General features: G+C 34.3%; 1 protein-coding gene across 2 annotated transcripts; it reads right to left on the bottom strand.

Annotated features, from left to right (window-relative positions):
• Positions 1-3,715: 3,715 nt before the first annotated feature.
• On the bottom strand, positions 3,716-14,154 carry LOC134249123 (uncharacterized). 2 transcript variants are annotated; one of them, XM_062731473.1, is made up of 8 exons: positions 13,897-14,154; positions 13,296-13,751; positions 12,509-12,606; positions 7,263-8,459; positions 6,772-6,835; positions 6,368-6,565; positions 4,371-4,609; positions 3,716-4,106 (listed from the first exon to the last, which is right to left on the bottom strand). In XM_062731473.1, the coding sequence occupies exons 1-8, from the start codon at positions 14,090-14,092 to the stop codon at positions 4,041-4,043; spliced, it is 2,514 nt and encodes an 837-aa protein (XP_062587457.1). In that variant the 5' UTR covers positions 14,093-14,154; the 3' UTR covers positions 3,716-4,040. The 2 variants fall into 2 exon arrangements, with proteins under 2 accessions (XP_062587457.1, XP_062587458.1); XM_062731474.1 differs by having other exon boundaries at positions 7,263-8,453.
• Positions 14,155-16,685: the final 2,531 nt, after the last annotated feature.

Genomic DNA, 16,685 nt, shown 5'->3' with positions numbered 1-16,685 from the left:
GCAATATAGGTAGATATATAGATATATTTACCTTCACTCCGGCCTGGTGAGAGGTGAATGCATACTCCGCTCTGACAGGGAGTTTTCTATTTATATATTCTTCACGCTTCGTTGCGTTTTCATATTTTCTTTTCTTTTTTTCCATATTCTAACTAGCACAGGTAATGTCAAGAAAAAACAAGAGGCCCATGGACCACATCGCTCTCCTGAGAAGCTTTGACCATTCTGTTCTTTACCAGATTTCCCGCTTGTTATACATAATGCATTCCCGACCTATCACACCGATCACAATTTATACATTTTGAAATCTACACTACCCCATGATCCTTCCATGGGCACATATGTTTCAGCTTTTTTGGCCCAGTGGTTCCTGAGAAGAAGATTTTCAAAGATTTTTCATATATATTTCAAAGTAAAACTTTGATTCCCCTATAATGGCCCCGCCCTTCCCCCGGGGGTCATGATTCCCACAATTTAGAATTTACACTACCCCAGAATGCTTCCACATAAGCTTCACTTTTTTCTGGCCCAGTGGTTCTTGAGAAGAAGATTTTCAAAGATTTTTCCTAAATATTTCTATATAAAACTTTGATTCCCCATTGTGGCTCCGCCCTTCCCCCGGGGGTCATTATTTGAACAATTTAGAATCTACATTATACCAGGATGCTTCCACATAAGTTTCAGCTTTTCTGGCTCAGTGGTTCTTGAGAAGATTTTCAAAGATTTTTCCTATATATTTCTGTGTAAAACTTTGATTCCCCATTGTGGCTCCGCCCTTCCCCCGGGGGTCACTATTTGTATAATTTAGAATCTACATTATACCAGGATGCTTTCACATAAGTTTCAGCTTTTCTGGCCCTGTGGTTCTTGAGAAGAAGATTTTCAAAGATTTTTCCTATATATTTCTATGTAAAACTTTGATTCCCCATTGTGGCTCCGCCCTTCTCCCGGGGGTCATGATGTGAACAATTTAGAATCTTTACTATACCAGGATGCTTTCACATAAGTTTCAGCTTTTCATGCCCAGTGGTTCTTGAGAGGAAGATTTTCAAAGATTTTTCCTATATATTTCTATATAAAACTTTGATTCCCCATTGTGGCCCCGCCCTTCCCCCGGGGGTCATGATTCCTACAATTTAGAATTTACACTACCCCAGAATGCTTCCACATAAGCTTCACTTTTTCTGGCCCAATGGTTCTTGAGAAGAAGATTTTCAAAGATTTTTCCTATATATTTCTATGTAAAACTTTGATTCCCCATTGTGGCTCCGCCCTTCTCCCGGGGTCATGATGTGAACAATTTAGAATCTATACTACACCAGGATGCTTTCACATAAGTTTCAGCTTTTCTGGCCCAGAGGTTCTTGAGAAGAAGATTTTCAAAGATTTTTCCTATATATTTCTTTATAAAACTTTGATTCCCTATTGTGGCCCCGCCCTTCCCCCGGGGGTCATGATTTGTACAATTTAGAATCTACACTACCCTAGGATGCTTCCACATAAGTTTCAGCTTTACTGGCCCAGTGGTTCTTGAGAAGAAGATTTTTTACTGACCCAACCCTATTTTTGTCTTTTCTTGATTATCACCCCTTGCGAGGGGATATGTCCCTTCATTTTTATAATTTTAAATTCCCTTCACCCAAGGATGCTTTGTACCAAGTTTGGTCAAAATTGGCCCAGTGGTTCTTGAGGAGAAGTCGAAAATGTGAAAAGTTTACAGACGGACAGACAGACGGACGGACGGACGGACGGACCAACAGACGGACGGACGACGGACAAAATGTGATCAGAAAAGCTCACTTGAGCCTTCGGCTCAGGTGAGCTAAAAATAATCCATAAGATGTATTTTCTACATGTATTTAATTATCTTGTTTTATTATCATTATTTTTTAAATTTAATTTGATTTATTCGATGATAATGTCAACAGTAATCGGATTTCTTTATATTGCAATATGTTTGTTAAGTTATCGCTAAATTGAGCTATTTTGATCACAGTTTGTCCATGTCTGTCATGCAGTTTATATACATGTAGTATATAGAAAAATATCTCCATTCCAAATGTATTTGTCTGAAAAATAATTACAAATAGGTTATGTGCTTTATTTCTACCTATGTATAGACATTGACAGTTGTATTGTGAGAATATAGTAAATGTTTAGAACTTGTGTTCAAACCATTCGTTTAGTATTTATACAATAAAATATATGTTCAAACCAAATCAAATCTACTAGTTCATCGATAAGTAGAGACAGGCGCGTGGCTAAAGCACGTATCTTTGCAGAATCAAGAACATGTAAATATAAGGAATAAAGTACAAATTTTTTTCATTTCAATTTAAAATTGTTTTTTCTGTTCATATATCAATATGCTTTATGCTGGTGCGCTTAAGATAATAGATAACACAGAGTTTGACACATCTGTTTCATATTTGAATATTTCAATTGAAATAGATATTAACAGTAATCTAATCTACCAACTAAGCTGTATGATAAACGTGAATGACTTAAACGTTTGAATCATCAATTTCATTTACACTTTGCAGGGATATACCTTCATCACCTGCCAACAGAATTAATATATTCCGGTTGATTCGATATGCAAAAAACGCACTTCGTATGAATATTTTTTAAAACGAGGTAATTTATTGACAAATAAGCTGATAAAGCAAGAATATCAATTGTATTGAAAGAACATCAATCATTTTGAAAGTTCTATGTTCGATACAATGACCTTGTCAGCAAATACAATTTATTGTTGAGTAAAATGTTGACGGACGTTTTTCATACCAATTGTCAGTCCATTATTCATACACTGAATTGAGGACGGATTTTCCCGCTTTCTCCAGATCATGACAAGGAGCACACGGCGGGTGTGACTGGTCAGCAGGGGATGTTCACTCCTCCATGGCACCTGATCCCACCTCTGATAATTTTTAGGTCCGTTTTTGCTCTGTTCCTATTTGTTTTATGGATTTTTTAATCTAAATTTTTGTTTGCTGAGCTTGAGAAAAAAGATAATAGAATCTTACATACATGTATCACTTCTCTTACTTATGCAGTAACAATATCCTGTTCATCACCTTACCGTCATATCTAAGTTGATTCAATACGCCAGAACAAGCTCTACGTATGAACCAAAGAACAGTTTCTTAAACGAGGTAAATTATTGACAAACAACTTGATAAGTTAAGAATATTAACAGTCTCGTTTAAAGTCATCATTTCGTAAGTTCTTTGGTAGATACAATGACCTTGTCAGCAAATACCATTTATCATTCAAATGTCGACTGAAGTTTTCCATACCAATTGTTAGTCCATGGTATACACTAAATTGACGAAGGATTTTCCCGTTATTTCCCGATCTTAACAAGTAGCACACGGCGTGTGTTACTGGTCAGCAGGGGATGCTCACTCCACCATGACACATGATCCCATCTCTGATGTTTGGAGTCCGTATTTGATCTGCTTCTATTTTGGTATTGGTTTGTGGATTTTTTATCTTGAATCCCGTTTGTTATCTTCCAATATTTCAATGTATTTGCTGACGAGGTCATTATATCATCCATAGAACATAGAAATTATGACTTTCAACGAGACTGTTGATATTCTTGTTTTAATTATTGTGATAGTTTCCTTCCATGCACGCATCTAATGAATTTTTTTTCAACAATTGATCAACTTTAGTTGAAACAATTAAAACTCAAATAAAAGATGCAGAGTTATATTCACTAAAATATGTACACATACACTGCATATACATGTACAAGATCATAAATCTAACAAAAAATGAATGTTTGTATAACAGAGTTTCAATGGCTATCAATGCGTAACTGACAAAGTAACTCTTTAAAGAATAATTGTAGTAAACTATTTTATTGCAGTTATTATATTATCGGTCGTAAATAGAAGAAGGTTTCCTGTTCATTTCAAATAATTATGTTGTTCAAAGAAACCACAACTTTGACGGCAAATTTTTTGAAACATCAGCCATCCACATATTTATTTCATCACAGCAAGATTTTCTATTAAGTAACTTAATCCTTAAATCTGTAATTTTAGTTCTTCTATAGCTGCTCTATATTCCCCCTTGCTAAGTCTCTCTATAGCCTAAGAGTTGGAAAGAAAATAAAAGATTCCTTTAAACATGTTAAACAGTGATAGGCATTGAAAAATGATATAGTTATACCGTTTTGTGATATCTTAATATTCTTTTCAGGTAAATATTTCCTAAAACTGTATGCTTTTTTAAAGATACCTAATTGTTTTCACTGTTGCATTTTATTTTACAAAATAAAATGTAATTCATGTAAATCGTCTGATAGGATTTACCAAATTGGGGATGGACTGTTTAAAATCAAAATTAGTTCTCACCTGAGATAGGTCTAACCAGTATTTTTCAAATACATCCTTTTCTAGGACCTTTGTTTCTGACACTGCATGATAAATTTTGTTTCTGTACCATCGGATTCGCTCTACGTCGTTGACTTCATTTATGTCTTCAGTTTCTGGTTTCTTTCCCCAACCTGGCAGATCTTTCCCTTGATAGTTTCTCAATAACTTGTACATCATCGTAATGTCGAATGAAGAAGATGTTACACAACTTCCGTCACCTTTTAATTTAAAGTTTCTTTAACAATATTTTTGTAAATTGGTTAAATCTGATAGGACAAGAAACATTTGTTAAAAAACACTATTATCCATAGAAAAATGAAGCCACGCCTTTCAGCGTAGCACAGTAAACATGGCTTGACGACGGGTGATATTCCAAAAAATAGCGACTGCGCAGAATTTATGCGCGCACGGTTCACTGTTAAATGTATTTGTATTAAACATTCAGTATAAAATAATAAATATTGCATGTAGTTTAGTGTAACATTGAAAATTTTCACCATTGTCAACTTCGGCTGTGCTTCGGTTTACAATGGTTTTCTTGGGGTGATAATTATCAATATTACACTTAACTACACGCAATATTTATATAAAATCACACTCATCACTCATATGTAATAAAATACAGTTTTTTTTATTCGAGTCAGCTATTTACTAAATATTTGCACAAGTTACACATTTTTACAGACTTGGCATCTAAATTTAGTGATTCAAATTTAGTTTTCATTAGAAATGTGTTATTAGCTCACCTGAGCCGAAGGCTCAAGTGAGCTTTTCTGATCAAAATTCGTCCGTTGTCTGTCGTCGTTGTTGTCGTCGTCGTTGTCGTTGTTGTAGTCGTAAACTTTTCACATTTTCATCTTCTTCTCAAGAACCACTGGGCCAATTTCAACCAAACTTGGTACAAAGTATCCTTGGGTGAAGGGGATTTACGTTTGTTCAAATGAAGGGCCACGCCCTTTTCCAAGGGGAGATAATCATGAATTTGTTAAAAATTAATGGCATTTTTAAAAAATCTTCTTCTCCAGAACGGCTGGGTCAGGAAAGATGAAACTCGTGTGGAATCATCCTCAGGTAGTGTAGATTCAAGTTTGTTCAAATCATGACCCCCGGGGCTAGGGTGGGGCCAAAATGACCGACCCTAGTTTTACATAGGAATATATAGGAAAAAATCTTTAAAAATCTTCTTCTCCAGAACCACTGGACCAGGAAGAATGAAACTCATGTGGAATCATCCTCAGATAGTGTAGATTCAAGTTTGTTCAAATCATGACCCCCGGGGCAAAGGTGGGGCCAAAATGGCCGACCCAAGTTTTACATAGGAATATATAGGAAAAATCTTAAAAAATCTTCTTCTCCAGACCCACTGGGACAGGAAAGATGAAACTCATGTGGAATCATCATCAGGTAGTGTAGATTCAAGTTTGTTCAAATCATGACCCCCGGGGCAAGGGTGGGGCCAAAATGGCCGACTCTAGTTTTACATAGGAATATATAGGAAAAATCTTTTAAAATCTTCTTCTCAAGAACCACTGGGCCAATAAAGATGAAACTCATGTGGAATCATCCTCAGGTAGTGTAGATTCAATTTTGTTCACATCATGACCCCCGGGGCTAGGGCGGGGCCAAAATGGCCGACCCAAGTTTTACATAGGGATATATAGGGAAACCTTTTAATATCTTCTTTTCAAGTACAGTGTAATTCAAAGCTATGATTATTGATATTTATATGGAATCATCCTCAGGTAGTGTAGGTTCTAGTTTGTTCAAATGATGAATACCTGGAAGGGGGGGGGGTAAATTCTAGCCCGATGTGCCCAGGTGAGCGCTGTGGCCCCTGGGCCTTTTGTTTAACTATTTTGTGGTTAAAGACAGTTGAGTACCTTCATTAAAGAAACTCTTCTTTTCTGTTTACAGAACAACAAACAAAAGATCTGATGTAGCAAACTATGTCAAAGTCTCTAGACATATAAACAAACCTGGAAATAGAACCCTCAGCTGTTCTTCCCCAAATCTGTAAGGACCTTTCTTCATATCGTCCTTGTATGTTGTCAATACTTTTTCTAGATCTTGTGGAGGTATATTGTTGTCGAAATAGATTTGCAACACATCTCGAGAAATTTCTGTCAGTTTTTCAAACATCTCCCAGTTCCGCTTTTTTGACTCCTTGGCAGACACTTCAATGTTAAAGATTTGAAATATTGAGACATTTTTTAATCTATGTAATTCAATTGGAATAATCAAAATACAAGTTTAAGTCAAAAAAACTCTTCAGACATAAAAATAATATGAAAAACTACTCTTAATTTCATTCTTATTTTAAAGATGTAACGAAATGTAAAGAATGTAAAATGTAAAGAGTTTTTATTTAGCGAAGACTTACATGTACTTTCAACTACGTGATTCGCATTCAGATTTTGGGATAATTCCATATCATTTTCTTTTGCCTGAAATAAATGATGAATTTTGCAGTTTAGCAAAATTGATAATGATATGAATTCATATTGACCCAAAGAAATGTGTCAAGAAAGCAAGTCTAAGGGTATTGTGGGCATATAGAAAATACATACGAATAATTTGCTTTACGCTGGTATGTTAAGGAAGCACGAACATCAGTATTTTGAAATTTTACATTTCTTGAAACCCGTAATTTATTCATAAAATATGTTATCGACTGAAAAAACACTAGAAGTAAATACTCGCTTCATCATGCCGAAATATTATGACGTCTTTATTTAAAAATATGCCAAAATAAAAAGTGAAAAAATTGACACTACATAACACTAAAAGTTATTATATCGCAAATTGGCATAGATCAAAAGATCTGGATGTAAACTCAACATATCCTTAATCAAACTAAATCATTATATGTACCTTTTTCCAAAATCCTAATGTCCATGGAACATCTATGTCATGTCTCTTCCCTATCGGACAGTTGCATTGAATCACAGAGTCCTTTATTTCATATACGTTATTTTCTGGAATGAATGTCGTATCACCTTTACTGCAGAAAATATTAAGGCATTTATAGCCCTTTTGAAAATTTTTCTTCTCATCAAATGTCTTCGTCAATTGTGATAAGGTGATTTCAATAGCTTGTCCAATTTCACAGGAAACTTCTGGATGCAGATTATTGCTTCGCAAGACTTGCACTTGGATGTCATTGTCAGAAATGCCAACAACAACAGTATGATTCAGGGTTTCAAATATCGCAGCTGTGTGATACAAACATTGGCTTCCCTTTTTATCTGATGGTACACCCCACTTAAGAAAACTCATGCAATATGCAATAAGCCTGTAATACATAAACATCGCAAAAGACGTGAATCGAAAACACAAAACAGATGATTTTTCTAGTTTCCTTTCAAAGACGTCGTGTGTGAAACACTTTTTATTCATACAGGGCACATACCAAGAGATATCGTCTTCTGTTCTGTCAATTCTGACTAACATTCGCAGTCTTTCCATATATGACATAAGTTCTGTCTTGTATTGAGCATACGTCGGTTCTTCTTTCCATAGAGCATCAACAAGTGAATTAGGCAGGTTTCCTGTGGCATTGAAATTGTTCCATTCTTTGATGTATCTTCGTTTGCAGTCCCTGTTGATGTGTTCCTTGTCGGCAATAAGTTTACTAAACGCATTAGAAAACCATTGTATCCCAAGAATCGCATGTGAACTCAGTTCATCTTCCTTAAAAAAGAGTAACAATCCATGCCCATGGAAAAAAGATAGGAAATCGAGAATTTCTTCCTGACTCTTCAACTGGTATTCTTCCGGAAGTTTCTCATTCTCTCTGTTGATGTCACTAACTGACAAGATTGGCTTTTCTGTTTTTTTCAAGAGATGTTCAAGAAGAGCCCATGCCGATGGGACTTCTATCTTTGTGTCCATATATTTCGATACAACCTCAACGATTGCATTTTTAAGACTCTGCAGTGAAAATGTTCCTTGTTCATTCATTTCTATGAGTCCTAATGCAAATTCCTTTTCGCCAATGCATTTTTGGAGCCAAGTCTTGTCGTTCTCAGATACTAATGTCCAAAGACTCTCCCAAAAACAATCCTGTTTCTACAATAAAAACTTACATGTATTAAAAGGAGTTAAAATAATAATATTTATTTATACCATATCTTTATGTTAATTTTTTTTATCTTCTGCATGTTATATTTAGTTAACTATGATCAAGAAAAATTCATTGGAAATCTTATTATTGCTTTCTTTTAAATCAATATTTTCAACGCATTGTGGAACCATTCTTTTTAATATATCATAGACAAGATTTTGTACCACTTGCGAAGAATCGAAAGCGGGTATTCTGTTAACATGACAGTTCAATTAAGGAGGCTGGAGGGTCAACAAATAAATCCCAAATTAACCACCAGATTTAACGCATTTTTTTAGATATGGTATCTTTAGCTGTCAACTATCATTTGACAAAGAAAAATTCAAAGATTTTAGTTTTAAAATTTCATCATTTTTGTATATCTTTATATGGAGCTCTCCTTTTAAAGGAGATTGAAATAGTCCAAAAATGGCTGCAACCCACTGGCCTCGTTAAACATCTAGTGCCAGGAACTGTCACTACCCATACCTGCGTCCTAGCTTTGACGCAGCGCAACGAATTAGACTCAACTCGGGCCTCCCAATCACGAAGCAATTAGCCGAGAATACCGAGAAGTAGAAACGTACATTGACTTGAGAATAAAGTAGCTTACTTTGGCCTAAAATTTTTTTTTCAAAATTGCCTAGATTTTCCCCAAAGTTTTCATATTATTAAAATAAATATTGTTTTAAATTTTTCTGAATGTGTAAGTTACTTCCAAAACTTACAAATTTATCAGATATGACTTAACGAGGCTAGGGGGTCGCAGCCATTTTTAGACTATTTCAATCTCCTTTAAAAGGAGAGCTCCATATAAAGATATACAAAAATGATGAAATTTTAAAACTAAAATCTTTAATTTTTTTTGTCAAATGATTGTTGACAGCTAAAGATACCATATCTAAAAAAATGCGTTAAATCTGGTGGTTAATTTGGGATTTATTTGTTGACCCTCCAGCCTCCTTAAAGCTGAACACTTCTCATAAATAGGCACCGTCAGACGGGTATATAAATCGTTCGCTTTCGTTACACCCGATTACACACTCAAAACTCATGGCTGACATGTAGTACTCCTATCGTGGTCTTAGATTTTTTGAGTAAATTTCTTGTTTTTTATGTGCATTTTCTGTTTGTAAATAATGTTTTGACCTGCATTTTCCACGATACTTTTGTCCTATTTCGGAAAAAATGCGTAAAATTTGATAATTTCATCAATATTGAGTAGCACGCTTTGTACGATGTACGTCTACACTCGTCGGATCTCTATAGTGAAATTCATTAAACTGACTAGCGATCTGCTCCTTATATACGAGTTGTAGGGAGAGCGTTGAAGAACGGGAAATATGGCGGACTATGCCTATTTACGAGTAGTGTTCAGCTTTAAGGAGGCTGGAGGGTCAACAAATAAATCCCAAATTAACCACCAGATTTAACGCATTTTTTTTAGATATGGTATCTTTAGCTGTCAACTATCATTTGAAAAAGAAAAAAATCAAAGATTTTAGTTTTAAAATTTCATCATTTTTGTATATCTTTATATGGAGCTCTCCTTTTAAAGGAGATTGAAATAGTCTAAAAATGGCTGCGACCCCCTAGCCTCGTTAATACTCCTCTAAACGAGCCAAAAGTTACTCAAAATGCTAATGCACTTATTACCTACTGTTAGAATCCAAGATTAGTAAATAATTAAGTTTATTTTGTTTTAATTAGAAGGAAATTAATCATGATAGAACTGCACAGCTACAGCATTCACGAGATGTAAAATGCATTGAAAATGGTGTTAGTTCGATTCATTGATGATATGGCTACAACTATTGTTGTTATAAAAGTATTTGGTTGCCCTCACTCCCGATCTACGGGGATAACGATTCATTTTTTTTACATCCCATTACACAATATTTTTTTTCTTTTTCCTCCATCAACAAATATTTTAAAATTTTAAGAATTTTTTTTCTCACCTATGAATACGGACCAAATAATTTTTCCCTGAGTATTTGGGGACCACCAAACGTCACTTTAAAGAAAGTATAAAATATTTAATTATGTTGATTTATTTCTTTACTTTGTAAAATTGTAATTCTGACAATATGGGCAAATAAAAAAGGTTTTTTTATTCATTAAATCTCCTAACTCACTTTAAATGATTTCATTCCTTTTTAAATATTGCTCCGCTGTAATGAAAATTGTAAATGTTTATTTGACACAGTATACGAGGGGTGATCAAAAAGTAAACGATATCTTAGGTATTTGATAGTTATATTATTGTTGAAATATTCAAATATTTTTCAAAGTGTAAGTTGGAGGTCTTTGACAGCATATTGATTAATTAAAAACACATCCCTTTTCAAACTTGCTTTCACCGGGCATCATAACAATCTGATTTCCTTCACTAAAACGATCTATCCAATCATTGATTGAAATGACAGGAAGACATTAGTCTTAATAAACTTTAAACAAATTCTTATATGCTACTTCAAATGCATTTCAAAGATATACATGTACCATAAATATTATAGTTGTTTGTTGAACGAGTTGTTGAACAACCATTTTTCGTCACAAGTACCTGCATAATGACGTAATTTTCACATTGTAACGTCACGGACAAGGAGCAAAACTTAATTCAGCATATGCTATTTATAGATCTTGTGTTTGGCTTTGTGTGCACAAAATTTGTTTCTAATCTGAATTGTGGTTTTGTAGATAAAGAGATAGTTCGCAAACTTTTTGATCACCCTTCGTAGTAGGTACTAAAACAAGGTCATTTGTATCAATTCTATTTGTCTAATTTCTTTGTGTTTCATTGGTGATTATTAAAATTTTGATAGATAATATTAGTTATCTGTGGCAAACTTACAAAATCTTAATTTCTAACTTCGATGCTCATTTTTCCTTACCTGGAATCAAAGAGTTAAAGATTTTTTTTTATATAGATATGTAAGCTTTTTAACAACTGTTCGATAATAACACTAAATAAATTACTTTAAGCCACACTTTAGCACACTTCCTCTTTTAAACGTGTTCATATTATTTGAAATATTTGGCAACTGTAATTCTTTTCTTCATCTTAAGACTGTTTTGTCCCTCCATATTAAGAAGAGGTCTGGAAACAAAAAATTCTGTGCTAAAAATAGACCTCGTACTGCTATCCATGAACTACTTTCATGGTTCTTTACACTCTTTTTGAAGACAACGGTTCCTTGTTTTGAACTTGAAATTATCATTTAAAAGTGCAAAATGTAGACATTTTCTCAACAAATGGTTGTAGAGAGAACATGAATGCACAGTTTGCATATTTTTTTGGATTTTTTAAGCCTCTGCTGAATTCTGTAGCTGCGCAGTTCTAAGGAGCATATCAATAGCATTTTTCTGCAAAAGTATAGATTGCATATGCACAACATACATTCAGTTATGCATATTTATCGTATCTTTATCATAAGGCCTTAAAATTTGAACAAAATACAATGTATTTTAGCCATTTGAAGAAATGTTTACATTTTGTTCTCACTGCACTAAAGGTGGCGTACACCCCCCTTAAGCTGTGGAAGAGATTAGCAGTTTGGTCACCTGGCAGCACTTAATGTAAAAATTGTAATTTCGATAGGTAAGAGTAAAGAGTGGAATCGACAAAAAAAAATAATGGCGTTATGCATGTTTTAGAATGAAATAAATCTTAGTTTTAAAGTTCTCAAGCAATACTAGTGTGATTCGTATTTTGTATTGTTTTATAGACTTTGAGATTGAATATTGTTCGTAATCTCCATATCCTTCTTCATCATACTAACATATTAATCGGACAAGAGTTATTCAAAATTACATTGCTTCGTTCAACAAAACAAAGAAAGATATAGAGACAACGAACATTATTTAATCTCGAAGTACATTAAACAATACAAAATAAGAGCAGAGCAAACACGGAAAACCGAAACATCAGAGTTGGGATACAGGTCTTGTTTTTTCTTATATAATGTAACGGAGTGCAACAACAGCCACATACCAATTAAATGTACTAAAATACCTTTTCATTCTTGCCTTCTGCATGCGTAGCTACAGCAAAAACCTGAGCAGAAGTTCCGCCAAAGGATTTTATGGAGTCAAGCCAGAAGTGTAAATAATCTAGTGATGGAATAAAATCATTTATATTATATACTGTATGTTAAACAGATGGTGCTCAATTGTTTCATCATCGGACAATTTAATTTAACAAAACAATTTAAAAGCAGAGCAAATGCAGACCTCTTAACTTCAGAGGTAGGGTCCGATGTCATTTAGGAGTGAGAATCCCCTGCTGACCAGTCACACTCACCGTGTTTCATTAGTATCACAACTCCTTTTCGTGTTTGAAAATAACAGAATAAAATGTCGACATTTCATATTTGCATTTCATTCCTATCAACTTTTATGAAAACCGTATGACAAATCGTTGCTTAATCATAGTGGCTATCGTGAGCAACGAAGCTAGGGTTTGTATTTTCTTAATCATCAAAACTCGCACTAAAACAGAAGAATGCAATTGTAAGGTCTTTGGGCATAATATAATTGTCTTTTTTTTTTATAAAACAATAGTGTACTTTGAATCCTCATATTTTGATCTTACAAAGCACTTAGCCTTGTCGGTATGATGATTTTTCTTGTGTGTTATTGACCAACATCATATTCAACGAAATTATCTTCAATAGCAGAATTCCATCAAATAAAGTTATGCAACTTTTAAAAATCATGTTTAAAAGCCTTTAATATATTCAATATTGTTTAACTCAAAAGAACAGTTTATAAGTGAAGTGAAATATATACGTATTTAATACCTTTGTAGGACCATGTATTGAAGATAGATCTCTCTTGGTGCTGATCTGTTGTACTGTTAATAACATCATGGAAAGCTTTACTCATATCCATCACCAGGACGTAGAATGCTTCAGACCTCATGTAGATCTGATGACAAGCATAATAAGCAAATTGTCCGGCGAAATCCATTATGCTGACACTTATTTCATTTTCCCTGGCATCTAAAACTTCTTTCATCAAGTCCTGTGTCAGTTGTGTATAATTTGCATCATTATCCAATGACAAATTGTGCAAAGTCGATGGGTTTTTGCCAAATTCATTTCCAGCCAACGTATCATTTTGAGCACTTCGCAAACTGGCACTGATTTGAATTTTTCTCTCATTGAATGCATGTAATAAATCAACATTAATATTCTGTTTAAGTGCAGAAATTGGAACTCTAATCAGTCGCTTCTTTAAGACATAGTCTTCACTTGCTACAATAAAACTTAAGAATATAACTTAAAAAAGAAAGCAACTTTGAACGAAAAGTGGACACATATTAAAGGCTAAATAAATACAATGTCAGATCAAGACATCTGCAGGTGATACATGTATAAATAGATATCAAATATATTTTACCAATTAAATCTTCATTTTTCACCAAAAATAAATGTTCGTAGACATGAAGCCCCCTAGTGGATTTTATTTCTTTAATTTCGTCAAGACTTTTCCCCATTAGTCTGTACAGTAGTGTCGTCTTTCCTGCTCCAGCACATCCAACCACGATCCCACGTGCATGACGAACTGTTGTTTTCCCATTTTTCATGTATGCCATAAATCTTTGAATTGGGATTGTTTCAGCAACTTAAAATACAAATTATTAACGCAACAATTACAATTAAAGATTTTCATAAAGTATAAAGTCTATGTATAATTTTTTTTCTATAAAAAAGGGCACTGTATAGGGACATTTTTCTAATTATTTGGTTTATACTTTTATAAAAATAAAGTCAAAATACCGTTTTTATACTACTAATATTCAGTTAAAATATGGTCGTAGGTTCGAGCCACATTGTGGACACCCAAAATACAAGGTTATTTTGACAAAGCAGTACCTTATCATGCAACTTGTGCACTTTTACAAGCAACACCGAGGTCTAGAATTCCTGTGGACTTAGACATAGTACCATCTGTAGTTAACAACCAATATCCATGTGACAAACTGATTCCCGTACAAATTGACAATATTACAACAAGGACAGTCACCATATCTCCAAAGGCCATATTGTGTGAAATACATCCCGTCAACATAGAAGAAATCACACAATCTAAGGGAGACAACTCTAACGACAACTTGAATTTACTTCACATAGATGAGAGCTCAACAACATCTGAGAGACAAGTCCTGACTGATCTTCTCCAGAAGTATCATGATGTATTTTCATCATCAGACACAGACATCGGACATACCACGCTAGTCCAACATAAAATAGAGCTAATCGACGAAACACCTTTCAAACAAAAATCCAGAAAAATTCCACCAAATATGTACATGGAAGTCAAAAACCATCTTCAAGGTCTGATTGATGCATGACTTATAAGGAAATCAAAATCACCTTGGTCAAGTAATGTCATACTGTGTAGAAAGAAAGATAAGACTCTAAGAATGTGCATTGACTACAGAGAACTAAATAATAGAACTAAAAAGGATTCCTATGCCTTACCAAGGACTGATGAAATCTTAGAAGCTCTCTCTAATAACAAGTTCTTCATAATACTATATATGAAGAATGGCTATCACCAGATAAAGTTCTTTGAGAAACACAAGGAGCGGACAGCGTTCACCGTTGGTCCCCTTGGCCCTTACGAGTTTAACCGGATGCCATTTGGTCTATGCAATGCTCCGGCAACTTACCAAAGACTCATGGAGGAAGCATTTGACTGATTACATCTCAAGATTTGCTACATCTATCTGGATGACATCATTATTTTTTCCAACACATTTGAAGAACATCTTGAAAGACTAGAACAGATATTTCAGAGGTTACGACAAATCAACTTGAAATTACCTCCTAAGAAATGTGAATTCTGCAAGAAAAAGGTCAAGTATGTAGGACATATCGTCTCAGAAAATGGAATTGAACCTGACCAAGAAAAGATCCAGAAAGTCAAAGACTGGCCAACACCTATCAATCCAGATCAAGTTCGACAATTTTTAGGCTTTGTTGGGTATTATAGGAAATTTATTAAAGATTTTTCAAAGATAGCTAAACCTCTCACCAATTTAATTCCAGATTCCTCAAAGAAGATCAGGAGAAATTCCAAGGCTGCAAATACATCACCACCAAACTGGCACTGGGAAAAGAACAAGATATTTCCTTTCAGAAATTAAAAAAAAAGTTTAATTCATTTTCCAATTTTAGGTTTTCCCATGTATGGTCAACCATATGAGATCCACACAGATGCATCCCAGAAAGGATTAGGAGCCATCTTATACCAGCTGCAGAACGGACAGAAACGTGTCATTGCTTGCGCAAGCAGAGGTCATTCCAAATCTGAAAAAAAATTATCCTATCCATAAACTTGAATTTTTAGCTCTTAAATGGTCAATTTCAGAAAAATTTTCAGATTACTTGTATGGAACAACTTTTGATGTAATAACTGACAACAACCCATTGACATACGTCTTATCTACTGCAAAGTTAAATGCTACTTCTCAACGATGGATTGCTTCTTTAGCCACCTATGACTTTAATATTTTTTACCGCCCTGGTAAAAGCAACGAAGATGCAGATGGACTTTCATGATTGCCTGAAATTTCAGATGTTCGTGACAGAGAACAGATTTCTGTTGAAACAATTAAAAGTATTTGTAATGTTCATCATGCCAACATTCTATTTATTGAATGTTTGTCTATTTCACCAGATGTTACTGATAAGTAAATTCAATCAGAACTTTCAAAATTTTCAGATTTCAACATCAAAAGAGAACAGTGCAAAGACCAAGATATTCGTTTTTGGTTTTTCCAGGTCAAAACAGGAATACCTCCCAGGAAAGAGAACCTCCCCAGCAGCAACATTCCATTTCATTAAGCTATGCTCAGAAATTTTGTTAAATTTTATATTAATGATGGAATTCTTTTCAGAAAAACAAGAAATGGCGAATCCATGAGACATCAACTTGTTTTACCACTCTCTTGTAGGAAAGCAGTTTTCAAATTTTTACATACAGATATGGGACATCCTGGTAGAGAGAAATCAACAGCCATTATTCAAGATAGGAATGACTAGGGACATCGAACGTTACATCAAGTCATGCAACAGATGCGTTCTACGAAAAGCTCAAACAGAGAAAGCTCCATTGATAAATATTACAATTTCTCAACCCCTTGAGCTACTGTGTATAGATTATTTGACTTTAGAATCTTC

Source organism: Saccostrea cucullata, unplaced genomic scaffold (genome assembly GCF_032062105.1).
Source record: "Saccostrea cucullata isolate Sc308-1 unplaced genomic scaffold, CSIRO_AGI_Scuc_v1 ctg4671, whole genome shotgun sequence".
Classification (NCBI taxonomy): Eukaryota; Metazoa; Mollusca; class Bivalvia; order Ostreida; family Ostreidae; genus Saccostrea; species Saccostrea cuccullata.
This window is presented reverse-complemented; position numbering and strand designations above follow the sequence as displayed.

Excerpts from the sequence above, each read along its gene's own strand:
- LOC134249123 (XM_062731473.1), bottom strand. The coding sequence starts at position 14,092 with ATGGCATACATGAAAAATGGGAAAACAACAGTTCGTCATGCACGTGGG. Across the intron at positions 6,566-6,771 it reads TCACGTAGTTGAAAGTACAT|TGTCTGCCAAGGAGTCAAAA; the intron begins GTAAGTCTTCGC and ends TTAACATTGAAG. Across the intron at positions 4,610-6,367 it reads GCTGAGGGTTCTATTTCCAG|GTGACGGAAGTTGTGTAACA; the intron begins GTTTGTTTATAT and ends TTAAATTAAAAG.